This window comes from Quercus robur, chromosome 8 (genome assembly GCF_932294415.1).
Source record: "Quercus robur chromosome 8, dhQueRobu3.1, whole genome shotgun sequence".
NCBI classification, from domain to species: Eukaryota; Viridiplantae; Streptophyta; class Magnoliopsida; order Fagales; family Fagaceae; genus Quercus; species Quercus robur.
In genome coordinates this window covers 37,723,702-37,737,183 of record NC_065541.1, presented here as the reverse complement: position 1 = coordinate 37,737,183, position 13,482 = coordinate 37,723,702, and the positions used below count along the sequence as shown (strand labels likewise).

The 13,482-nt window shown below is 31.4% G+C and overlaps 1 protein-coding gene across 14 annotated transcripts in view; it reads left to right on the top strand.

The window, feature by feature from the left end:
* Positions 1–13,482, top strand: part of LOC126695418 (G-type lectin S-receptor-like serine/threonine-protein kinase At4g03230) — a 144,773-nt gene that overhangs the window by 99,219 nt on the left and 32,072 nt on the right. The window contains exons 2-3 of one of the 14 annotated variants that reach the window (XM_050392169.1): positions 702–860; positions 967–1,181. The exons of 12 other annotated variants lie outside the window; for them this stretch is intronic. In XM_050392169.1, coding sequence (XP_050248126.1) covers positions 702–860; positions 967–1,181 — 374 coding nt within the window. The remainder of the gene's footprint in view (positions 1–701; positions 861–966; positions 1,182–13,482) is intronic. One more of the 14 variants, XM_050392170.1, reaches the window with a different exon arrangement.

Genomic DNA, 13,482 nt, shown 5'->3' with positions numbered 1-13,482 from the left:
TAAGACACCCAGTTTTTCCTTTTTCCTCAAAAAAAGAAAAATCTGATATATATTAGCACAGACCTATATTGAATCATCTCTTGACCAATGAGTTTTAAGTTTATTTATTGTTGTTCATTCATGTATCCTCTGCTACAACGAAAGGTCAAGCCAGCCAGAAGTTCATGGCCAGCGTATTTTATCCATCGATTTTCATATATGTTATGAATCATAAATTATGATCCACTGCTTTGAAATGTGCAACAATCATTGGATTACCAAGATCCCGTTTGGCATCATCATCATTTAGGATCCAGCTAACAAGAACTTGCACCTTTTTTTTTTGTTTGTTTGTTTTGGATACATTTAAAAGAATCATAGAACAATAGAACATTTACTCCCGTGTTAAAAACAAACTAAACCTGTTTTTATTTTTATTTTTAGTTTTTATGTAGTACCTGCAATAGCAGTGGCTGCCAGCTCATTGTCATTCCTATATTTATATGCATACTAGCCGTGTTTATTATAAATACCCTATTACACACATTCTTACACACACTGGAAATGTATTGAAATCGTGACTTCAAGTCACGATTTCTAAATTAGAAATCATGATTTCAGTGTATTTCAAGTGTGTATATAAGAATGTGTGTACTAATATTTTCCCTATATATAATGTAGCTAGTCATCTTATTACTTATTGTTCTCTTTCATTTTTGAAGTTGCTCACCCAAATCCTGAAGGATCTTCCTACAAGAAGAATCAATTTGGTCCAATTTTCTTGATGATTATTGCAACTTTGATGATTATTGCAACTTTGGTGGTTATTGCGTGCTGTTACATATATTATTTGATAAGAAGAAAACTGGCTGAAGGACAAGGTAACCAGTGTGAAAAGAAACATTTATTATTGTGTCAAAATGAAAATAATTTGGTTTCTTCCATACAATTAACAAGAGACTGAAATTATACTCAATCTTTTCGAAGCAGTTAATATGGAAAGAAATCGGGAAAACACAGCATTTCGCCTGTATGACAGTGAGCGACGTGTCAAAGACTTGATGGATTCTGGCCAATTTACAGAAGAGGATAAAAAAGGCATAGATGTACCATTTTTCGATTTAAAAAGCATACTAGCTGCTACAGACTACTTTTCAGAAACAAAAAAGCTTGGACAAGGGGGGTTTGGGCCTGTTTACAAGGTAATTTATCCTTTTTGGCATTCATTATAGTTAATTTTAAAACTTAGTTTCTAATTATTGGACGGTGCTTATGGGAGTTTTTCTCGGGGTTCCTTTCTAGGTGGACAAGAAATTGCTATAAAGAGGCTCTCAAGTGGTTTTGGACAAGGCTTAGAGGAATTTAAGAATGAGGTTGTTTTAATCGCTAAACTTCAACATCGGAATCTTGTTAGACTTTTGGGCTATTGCATTGAAGGAGATGAAAAAATGTTACTATATGAATTCATGCCAAACGAAAGCTTAGACTCCTTTTTATTTGGTTAGACTCTAAACCTGCTGTTTAAAATATTTGTACTGCATATCATATCTAAGCTTAAGCAGATTACTAAAACATGTGCTGAAATGGAAATGGGATGCAAGATCAGACTCTATGTGTGTTACTGAACTGGAAGATACGCTTTGACATCATTTTGGGAATCGCTCGAGGGCTGCTCTATCTTCACCAAGATTCTAGGTTGAGGATCATTCATAGAGATTTGAAAACAAGCAATGTTCTACTTGATGAGGAGATGAACCCCAAGATTTCAGACTTTGGTTTGGCGAGGATATTTGGAGGCCAACAAACTGAGGCAACAACAACTAGAGTAGTTGGTACCTAGTAAGTTTGATGCAGATCATTGTTTTAGACTTTGTATTACAGTTTTCAGTTCTCCCATCTCTGCTCCCTAATTCACTGAAAATTTAAATAATTTTTGTTATGCAGCCGTTACATGTCTCCAGAATACGCATTGGATAGGTTTTTCTTGGTCAAGTCTGATGCCTTCAGCTTTGGAGTAATTGTACTTGAGGTTATCAGTGGAAAAAGGAACACAGGATTTCACCAATCAGAACATGCTTTGAGTCTTTTAGGTTATGTAAATAGCATTAGTAAAGCAAAAAAAAAATAAAAATGTTGCATCGATTACATATAGTTGTTTTTCCTGCACTTTAATGCCAATTTCAATTTTTAAATTGTCTTAGGCATGGAAATTGTGGAAAGAAGGCAAGGCTTTAGATTTAATGGACCAAACATTACGTGAAACTTGTAATGCAGAGGAATTTTTGAGGTGTGTGAACGTTGGGCTTTTATGTGTACAAGAAGATCCAAGTGATCGTCCCACAATGTCGAATGTAGTTTTCTTGCTTGGTAGTGAAACTGCAACTCTCCCATATCCGAAACAACCAGCCTATGTTGTTAGAAGATCCCTTTCTAGCACTGCCTCTTCTTCTAATACAAAACCAGAAAGATCGATTGAATTAACAGCTACCATCGAAGAAGGCCGATAATGGTGGATAGCATGGAGACTTTCAGGATTTTTGTTTTCTCTTTATCAGTGTTGCCTAAGTTTCTTGCGTTCATACTACGGTTCTCAAAGGAACAAGTAAGGCGTATTTCTTGTTTATCAAATTGTAATTTTTTTTATTGTCCCCGATAACATTGTATCCAAAGTAAGTCTGATTGTTAACTATTTGAACCTCCTTTGTAGTAATTGTACTTCTCTGACTTCTAATTGTTTCAAACTCAGACCAACTACCTTCATTTATTCATTCCTATTATTTTGAAGCCTAGCTAGAATTGCATTATTTGCAATTTTGCATCAAGAGGTACACTCAGGGTTACATTTGAGCTGTACTGTTCACTGCCGCACTATGCAGGAAGAGATTCAATATAATGCTATATCCTATATATTCACATGTACCATTAGTGTACTTATAAAGAATAGGCATACATGTCATGTCTGCATTGTAGATCATCTCAAATGCAGTCATATGAATCCATTTGGAAAGTGCTCTAATGGGACAGACTGGTCGAATTTCACGCAGTAAGTAGTGTAATTGTATTATGAATTATCTAATATTCCATCTAAACCAAAGAAACATAAAATTTTAGTAGTTGAAACTTACTAATAGTATTGCGCCTTCTGCTACCTTATTTTCAATCTCATTTTCAATAATCGAAAAATGCAATTTTGTGTTGCGCCTTCTGCTACCTTTGTAGAATTCGTTACTCTGTTCTTGCACGACAGTATCTTGGCTTGCCTGCTGTGTGTATTCTGTTATTGAGGAGATGTAGTACTATAGATTGTACTTTCTAGTGACTATTTATGTTTGCAACTAGTTCTTCTTTGATTTTGTTAGTTTGTGTGAGTTGAATATCTGTTATAGATAGTGTTAGTTTGGTGTTCTTCAGTTCTTCTGAACAGTATTGCTGCTGATTGTACTTGTCCCTACTATAGCTGGTTCTTCTTTCTGGTTTGCATAAAGTTATTCATTAAGAAAAAAAAAAAAGGAAGGAAAAGAAAGAACTAAAAATACTAGTCGATTTGGTGGATATGGAAGCTTCAATGGGTTATTTAAAAGCACCAGTATTAAATGTGCTAAATGCTAATTTTTTTGCACACCAAATACCAGAAGACCACCAACATCAGATGTGCCATATGTTAAAAAAAAAAAAAAAAGACATGGTGCTAGAGTACTCTAGTAAAAGTGTACTGTAGCACCATTCTATTTTTTACTTAAAACATTCACCTCAAACATTCTAAAAAATTTAGATTTAACAACTCAAAAAATTACTTTATCTATTTTAATTTATCATTTTACAATATACTAAAATTCAAAAGCTCTATTATTTTACCATTTCATTTAAATATTTATTCTTTATTTCTTTATTCATTTTTTTACCACTCATGTCTCTCTCTCTCTCTCTCTCTCTCTCTCTCTCTCTCACACACACATTTAGGGTCTGTTTGGTTAGGCGTTTTGGGAGCCTAAAAACGTGTTTTTAAAATCCAAAATTTCATTTTACAACACCAACTCCTTATAGCCTTTTAAAAAACACTCATTTTAAACTCAAAACACCATTTTGTACTAGCTTATACAAACATACCATTAAATAACATTATTGTAATTACCATCTAACTACAGTAAAGTGCCATCTTTGGAACTTTAATATAGCTAGGTGTTAAAAAAATTTGACTCTATTTTAGCATCCAAAACCCTTAAAAACCCACTATATTAATGGTGAGCTATTTTAGTACCAAAACCCTAAAAAACTCACCGTATTAATGGTGCCAAAAGTCAAATTTTTTAACAACTGGCTAGCTATTTTAGCACATTTGATGTGAATGCTCTTAGTTTTTTTTTTTAATTTATTTAATTTATTTATTTAATTATTTTTTTATATTATATTCTATCACTTTTCTCTCCTCGTCAGTTATCCACTTCTCCTCCAAACTCTTTTTTTTCCCCCTACTTGTCTTTCTCTCTTTCCTTCGCCTTTATCTCCCTCTCAATCGTCCCTCTCCCACTCTATGCCTCTTGCCATGTTGCCAACATTGTTGACCTTGCAATTTGGATTTCGGGTTGATTTTATTATTATTATTATTTTTTTTTTTATGTTGGTGATTTGGGTTGATTTAATTTTGAGTTTTTTGGGTTGGTGGTTTGGGCTGGTGTTGGTTGAGTTAAGTTTTGGTGATGTTTGGTTGATTTTAGTGGTCGTTGGTGGTGATGGGTTAGCTTTTTTTTTTTTTTTTGCAGTAGTGGTGGGTTGTGTGGGTGTTGGTTGGTTGGTTGTGAATGGTGGTGGAAAGCTATGGGTGGTGGCTAGGTTTTGCATTTTTTTTTTTAATACCAGTGAGTTTTTTTAGTATATTTTAATACATTGTAATGATAAAATAGAAGATGAGATATGTAAGTTGTATTGTTAAATGCCATCCTAAAATAGATAAAGTGACTTTTTGGTGTGTTAAAATAGCTTTTTTTTTTTTTTTTTGGTGGAAGAATTGAAATCCAGGGAGTGTTTTTTCATTTAGACATTTTGCTATTTTAGCTAATTACTTTTTAAAATATACGCATCTGATTCTCTATTATCTATTCAATTTATTTAAATATTCATTATTATTATTTCCATCCTCCTCTCCTTTTATTTTTTTTATATTTTCTTAACAAATAAACAAGGGCACTATAGCTAAATGGTATTTTGGCTAATGTTTACGGAAGCAAATGTGGATGTTTTTATTGGGTTCATTTTCCATATTGGGTTGTTGTCCTATTTTAGAGAACCCATTATGAATGCTCCCTCTCCTATTTTAGAGAACCCATAATGAATGCTCTCTCTCTCTCTCTCTCCATCGATAATTGGGGCCTTAGGGGAGGGGCCGGAGGGAGGGCGGGGGGGAAGGGGTGGGGGTGATTTGAATTTTAGATATACTAGTCACAGACCCGCGCGTTGCGCGTGATTATTTTTTTATGGTGATCTCATTATTATTATTATTATTATTTTGTAATTTGAACTAATTTAATGAAAAGTAATGCATTTCAGAATCATATTTATCACAAAATAATTTTTTATTATTGTAGAATTGTTTTATTTAAAATTTGAAACCTTAATTCTACCATAGTTGGTTGACTAATTTTTACATCTCTAAGTCAATTAAACACGTTTTGCATGCTACATGTAAATCTTCTTTTCCATAAGGGTTGAAATAATGTGCATAATATTTTTTTTTTCTATGGAAGTTAAAAAGAATAAAATTCACCTTGTCTTCATGTTTTCTAAAAATTAAATTTGGAGATTCTCTTTCAATAATTGTGAGAATTCCAAGCAATAATTCAAAAGGTAATACATGTTACATGTTACATGTTCATGCTTTGATTGTGTAATTGTATGATTGATTTGGATTGTAATTTATAAGTTGAATATGGTGGTGTATATCCAAAAGGGCTTAACTATGTTGTTTAGGATATTGAATATAGTGTTGTGTGTGATTTATAGAGTAGCACAGTTGTAGTAATTAAAAATTGGTTTTTCATTGTCTTTTAAGTTAATAAAAACCTTACATCTACTTTTTTTTTTCCAAAAAACTTTTACATATTTTTTTAACGTGAATCTTTACATATACCTTAATAAGTAAACCCTATACATTTCATTTTCTTAGATGCATAAAAAAAGACATCTATTCCATAATAATAGTGGCTAATTAATTTTTTCATGTTCTCATTTATAACGTTTCTTACTATTATCATATTTTATTGGCTGTTGATTTTCATAATAGAGGCATTAAATGAGAGTTAAATTCTTCGAACCTTTCATTAGATTTTAAAAGTCATGGTGTGTGAAGAATATAAGCATTTAAGGACTTTTTTATATATTTTATTATTTATAAATAATGTTAAATGAAATGTGTAAAAAAAAGATTTTGAAAATTTTCATCTTTATTTCTTATATATTTCTATTATTACTGAAGAACGTTTTCCTTTTAGTTTTGATAATAAATATGATTTTCTAGATTAGAGTTTGATTAGTTTCAAGTTTAAATTTTGTATGATTTTATTTAATTGTTGATTATATGATTTAATTAAGTGAATTTAACGATTTATTTATTTGCATTGTAAATTTTATAATAACATACGTAGGGTCATCTTTAATTAATTTTTTACTCCTTTAGCCGTCGGTCTCTTTGTTTTCCAATTAACGGTTACTAATTAATTTATTTAATTAATTGACGTTTGATTTCTTTTACTAATCTCTTTCTCTCCCTCTTTGTTAACATCCTATTGTTTTCACAAATTTGATGATAATTCTAATGTACTAAATATGCATATTGTAATGTTTATTTTTATTTTTATTTTACTCCATTTTGCTGCCATGAAGTTAGTACATCCATAACTATTAGTTTATTATTTTATGGTATGTTTGGTTTGATATTATTATTATTATTATAAATTTAGTGTTTCTAAAATAGCATGTGTTTTGTATTCTCTTTTTCTATTAATGCATTGTAACATTTTATGGGAATACTTTATAAGAAAATTGTTTATTCTTTTTTTTTTTTTTTAATTGAGTGTTTCTAAATTGATATTTGTTTTGTATTTCATTTTTCCATTGATGCATTGTAACAATTCATGGGAAGACTTTATAAGAACAATTTTTATTTATTGAATAAAATATTATACGTTTAATTTTAAAAAAAAGAGACAAAATATAAATAATTATGATATGGAGGATGTTGCTAAATTTAAATGTTGAATAAAATAAGATGAGAATAAAATAATAAAAATGAAATGTATAGCAATAAACACCATATTATTTTAGTTATGCTATGTAATAAAATAATATTATATTTTTATATACTATCTTTATAATGCAATAATATAACATTTAACAACCAATGAGAATAAAAAAGATAACAACATAAAATATAAAACTAAATTGTATCAAGCTGGATTACTTGTCAATTCCAATTTTAGCAAACTAACTGACTTCTAGTAGTCTAAAACTGATTTCTGCAATGCATTTGGTGGAGCTTTCAATACTGCATCAGTATATTTTGATGGTCAACCTGTTACACTAAAATTTAAAAAATATATATATATATATACCAAAAATTGAAGGAATATATATATATATATATATATAGAGAGAGAGAGAGAGAGAGAGAGAGAGAGAGAGAGAGAGAGGGGGCTTTTGTGTGTGGAAAAATAGAAATTATGCATGGAATAAGAGGAAGAATGACAATTTTATAGCATGAGGATAGGAATAAGAAGAGTCAAAAATAAAGGAAGATAAAAAGATAGAATAATATTAATTTTGAGAGTAGTGGGGATATGAAAAGTTGAAATGGAATGAGAAAGGTTGAAGAAAGTTAAGGTAGAGAGTAGTGGGGATATGAAAAGTTAAAATGGAATTGAAAATTTAATAATAAATAAGAATAATTAAAAATAAGATAAATTAAATATGATATTTTGATTGTAATATAATAGAGTTTTTAATTCACTTTAAATGTTAAAAAATTGTATAAAAAATTAGAAAAAAATTGATAATGACATGGCTGCTGACGTGGCTCAATGGAAGCGTAGCAACATTAAATGCTACGCTTCAGCTTTTAGTAATATATTGATTTGTTGAAAGAATTAAAATGTATCAATTGAATTACAGGACTTTTGGCCTAACTACATAAATATTAGTATATCAACATATTAGACATCAAGCAAAACAATGTCAATATTCTTCTGTTAGGACATATGTGTTTCACTTGTTAGGAACATATGTCACTGTGTTATATAATTGACTAATCCTTTGACAAAACGCACTTTATTTGTAATTGGGTAGATCTATGATGTGTTTAATACTTCAAGAAATAAGGTTTCAAGTTCAACTATTAAAGCCATGCAAGTCTGTCCAAGATTCAAGTGTGAAAAGTGCTATTCATTAAAGCTCGATAGCTAGCATCTATCGAGCCTTGAAGAGCTGTTCCAGCTCGTGGCTTGACAGCAGCTCGATAGCAGCTCGATAGATAGGGTATCTGTTGAGGTTTATGAAATTCAGTTTTTCAGGACTGCTTTTCATCCAATCTGTGATTATATGTTTGGGCTTTATTTCTCACTACCCTAAACATATAAAATGATTATTTTAAGGGTCGTCAAAGGAGACACAAGTTACATAAGTGTTGAGCAAAGTTTGTTCATGCAAATTGTTACCGGAGATAGAATTTGCCCTAGTTCATCTTTCTTGTGAAGAAGTTGCTGTATTTGTGTACCGTAGGTTTTGTGACCAAGGAGTTTCTTGATCTTCATCGTGTGATGAACTGAAAAACTTTGCAGCTAACAACCTTCTCTAGTTGGTGATTGAACTTATGTATTGGGATCCGCGCAATTGGTTAGTCACGTACTGGGAGCCGTGCATTACAAGGAGAGATTGTCACTACAGAACAAGTTCAATTGAGTATTGGAGTAAGGGTTCAACTATAGGTTGGTATAGGTACTGGGATTCCTTTACTTGTAACCGCTTGTTGTGATAATAGCGGATTCTCGGGAGTGGTGACTTTAAAATCACCCAATGGGGTTTTTGCCGTGTAGGTTTTCCCCATTCGAAAACAAATCATCTTGTCAATTTATTTTCTACTGCATACTTAGTTTAATTGGTGATTTGTTTGTGCTACCACGCGTTTGTATGTTAATTTGATTAATTAATAAACTTGGCTAATTAATCAATTAATTCATCACAAGGGGTTAATACTTTTTTGGCCTATCATCTTCAACATTTGATAATTACAATTCATGAAACTGTGTTATGTCTTTCTTACACATGTCATACCAATTGACAACATGCATGCTATGGTTAACTTGTGGGATATTTCTTTTGTGAAATATACCATGGGATCAAGGATGGAGCCAGATGGGAGCCCCCTATGACCTTAAGAAAAAAAGGGTAGGTATATTCTCTACTTTTATATATTTGGGTCCTTTAAGGATGACAATTCATGTTTACGTGTCGGGTTTGTGTTGTGTCAGCTCATGAGTATCCGACTATATGAGTCAATAGTAACCCGACATGTTTATTAAATGTGTCAAGATTCCTCAACTCTAAAACGATACATTTATTAAACGGGTTAGTCGTGTCAACTTGTTTATCAGATTTTATCAAAATGAAAAAAAAATTATGAAAAAACAAACAAATAAATATTTTTAATATAAAATTCAGAACTAATGAGTAATTGCATCACAAATAATCATTCAAAATTAAAGCATATCTCAATATCACAAATAATTAATCACAATATGTCAAAGAAAATAAACTATAACAACTAATAAATTTATACACCTAGGGTTTGAAGGGTATATTGGTAAAATGTCATTTAATTAAATGGGTCAAATGGGTTAAACGGGTTCCATGGGTTGAACACCAACCCAACCCGTTTATTAAACAGATTATTTGTGTCAACCCGAATAGGATACGAATCCATCAAACCTCAACCCATAACCTGCTAATTTCATGTCGTGTTGTGTCAAGTTTGCGGGTCGTGTCCAATTATTTTGCCACTCCTAGGTCCTCTCTTCCAAAAATCCTATCAACCCATAACCTCTAATTTTACATTGATTTGACTGTATGAGTATTAGCATCAGTAGTAAAATAGCATAAGGTTCTAAATTTGCCCAATTAACCACAAAATACACCCACATCAATCTATTTATCATTGTGTAAAAATATATTTGTTTTAGTGTAACTGTGTAAATTTACATAGTTATTGTAGCTATGCAAATGAATATTTTAGTAGTTCTTTTGATTGACGGTAGTGATTTTGGGTTGAGGAAGAGAGAGATATGATTTGGCATATTCATAAAAAATTGATAGGAAAATAGAATTAATGTAGTGTAACTATAAAATAGATAATCTGATGTGAGGTATTTTGAAAAGTGAGCATGTAAAATAGAAAAAATAGATTCTTATGCTAAATTAGACAATAATTTTTGCACAAACTAATGCAAATGCTCTACTATAGTAAGAAATAACGGTATTTTGTGTTTTTGTCTTTTTAAGTAAATGATTGCATTGTAATGTATTGCGAAAAATGATTTAGTGTCTTTGTTTTTGTTAATAGTTTGTTAATATTGAATGAATGCTTATTTGGAATTCCAGGATAATTTTTTTTCTTATACTTCGACATCCTCTAACCAAAAATCTTGGTTTTGTCCCTACATGAGACCTATGGGTTTTTGGTGTAATGAGAATATACAACAACCCCTCACATAGGGATGGATCTCATGTGAGTATATACAACGACCCTCCGTTTGGAAATTGTTTATTTTTAATAGCATATTTGCATAGTATTTATAAAAAAAATATAGTTTTTAATTAGTAACTTTTATATAAAATGTGTTAAAAAAAAGCTAGAGGCTAGTTTATTTTGTTTTCTTAAAAAGCTAAATTATTTGAAAGAAAAAAAAAATTTGAGACAAAAAACTAAAAGATAAACTTTTTCAACAATTCCCGAATCTACACTGGACAATATTTCCAACAGGAAAATCTCGTTATAGGAAAACAAGATGCAAATTTCATGTTAATTAGAGGACGCGTAGGCCTAAACCATATCCATTCATCGCACGCGGAAAATGTGAGTGGCTGGTATCCTTCTATCATCTGGTAATGTGAACACTGACTGGACCAGCATGAAATAGGTGTAGTGAACATTATTTAGACACTGCAAAGGCCTTTGACGTATTGCCTGCTACCTGCTATTAAAAGTGCTTTTAGTCTGTTTTTTTCTTTCTCCAAAGATGGTAAAAGGTGCTTTTACTTTAATATTCTTACTTTCCAAGAAACTACCACTCAAACTGCAGATTAATGGTATTCCTCTCTTATCTATACATAGTCGTGACCCAAAATTATGGACTTCTTCAGGAGATATTAATACCCTTTTTTGGTTTCAAAGACAGCTAACTTCATACTTTTTAATCTTGTTTTCTTCTGTATCTGTCAATTCAGGACAAACATAAATTGGGAGGATTTATTATTATTATTATTATTATTTAAACTAAGATCCTTCGACTAGAATTTCAATTCAATGATAATTTAGCTTGGCTCTAATGATTTGTGCTTATTTGGTTTAATATCATGGATCTAGCTCATCAACTACTCAAAGATTACCTTCAAGTCTCCTATTTGCTTCAGGATTAATGCCTAATGTGAAATCTTATTTAAATCACTGATTAGATTAAAGTACATTTTTTTAACTCTTAAAGTTTGTTACTATTTTCATTTTGGTTCTTATAGCTTGATTTGGTTTTCATATTGCCCTTGTTGTTCATTTCAGTTAATAATCTGGTGATACGATCATTATATGAGTAACGTGACTTAATGGACGCCAATTATGCGGCACTTAATGGTGAGATTAATATCAGGAGTGGTTGACAGAGATATGAAAATGAAATCAAATGTGAAGGGCCAACAAGAAAAGTTTAAAACATAAAAAGCCAAATGGAAAACAATCCCAAACATTAAGGACTAAAAGTGTACTTTAGTCAATTAATTAACTATTTAACAATTATGCCGGAAAAAATTGCCAAATGCCCTTTTTGAGCAAAAATAGTAGCTCTTTGCCCCCTTTCCCAAACTAATTAGGAAAATGCCCATTTTTTGAAACTCAATTTGTGATAAATCGAATTAGGCCCTATAGCAGCGTTTTTAAGGAGCCTATAGTGACGTTTTCAGGACCTATAGTGGCGTTTTGTAACTCAATCTTTATGAAATCGAGTTATAGGTTAAAAAAAAAAATTTGCCTATAACTCAATTTGATGGAGGCCGGGTTAAAAAAAGGCCACTATAGGTCCTTAAAATGTCACTATAAGTCCTTAAAAACACCGCTATAGGGCTCTAGAATTTTTTTTTTTTTTAAACTTGATTTATCTCAAATCGAGTTATAAAAGATGAGCATTTCCCTAATTAGTTTGGAAAAGGGGGCCAAAACGCTGCTTAGTTTGGGAGAAAAGGGCATTTGCCCATTTTCTCCCAATTATGCCCATTTAATTAGTGATTACAATTATGTTAATTTAATTGTATTTAGCACACAAAAAAAGAAGTTCATTAAATTGTAACCACAGAAGTACCAAAACTAAAGAGTAAAGCAAGAGACAATAAAAATTCAAATTTGGTAACAAAATGAAAAACTAATTGAAAAAACGCCAAAGGAAAAAGCACTCTTGAGGGTAACCTAGCCCAACTAATAAGATCTAGTTAAACTTACTTTACCCTAGAAACTACACTACCTTGTCGACCTATAACAATTTCAGAATGTTTGAACTCTTTGTACATTAACCGTTTCAAGAATAGCCCATCTATGTTCACAACTAGAATTTCAGACCGACTCCAACGACCTTTGAATGTTTAAATTATTGGACAAAATTGGCCTCTGCCCTTTTCGGACAAAATAAATAGCATTTTACCCCATTTCCCAAACTAATTAGGAAAATGCCCCTCTTTTGAAAATCGACTTTCTCAAAATCGAGTTAAAAAAAAAAAATTCTAGAGCCCTATAGTGGGGTTTTAAGGAGCCTATAGTGACGTTTTAATGACCTATAGTGGCGTTTTGTAACTCGATTTTCATGAAGTCGAGTTACATGCAATTTTTTTACCTATAACTTGATTTCATGGAGCTTGAGTTAAAAAACGCCACTATAGGTCCTTAAAAACGTCACTATAGGACTTAACTCGATTTTAAGAAAGTCGATTTTCAAAAGAGAGACATTTTCCTAATTAGTTTTGGAAAGGGGGTGGAATGCTATTTATTTTGCCCGAAAAGGGCAGAAGCCAATTTTGTCCTTAAATTATTAGTGTTATGTATTGGGTTGATAAACTTATGGTAGCAACTTTGTAGCGAATAATGATTTTTCAAGCTTTCAGGTTGAACAAATTAGGTTTGGTTTGGGTTGTCTCTGTTTATGGTGCATGGCTACAACCTCTCTAAACATTGTGAAGTTGAGTTTATAATAAGAAGCCTATTAG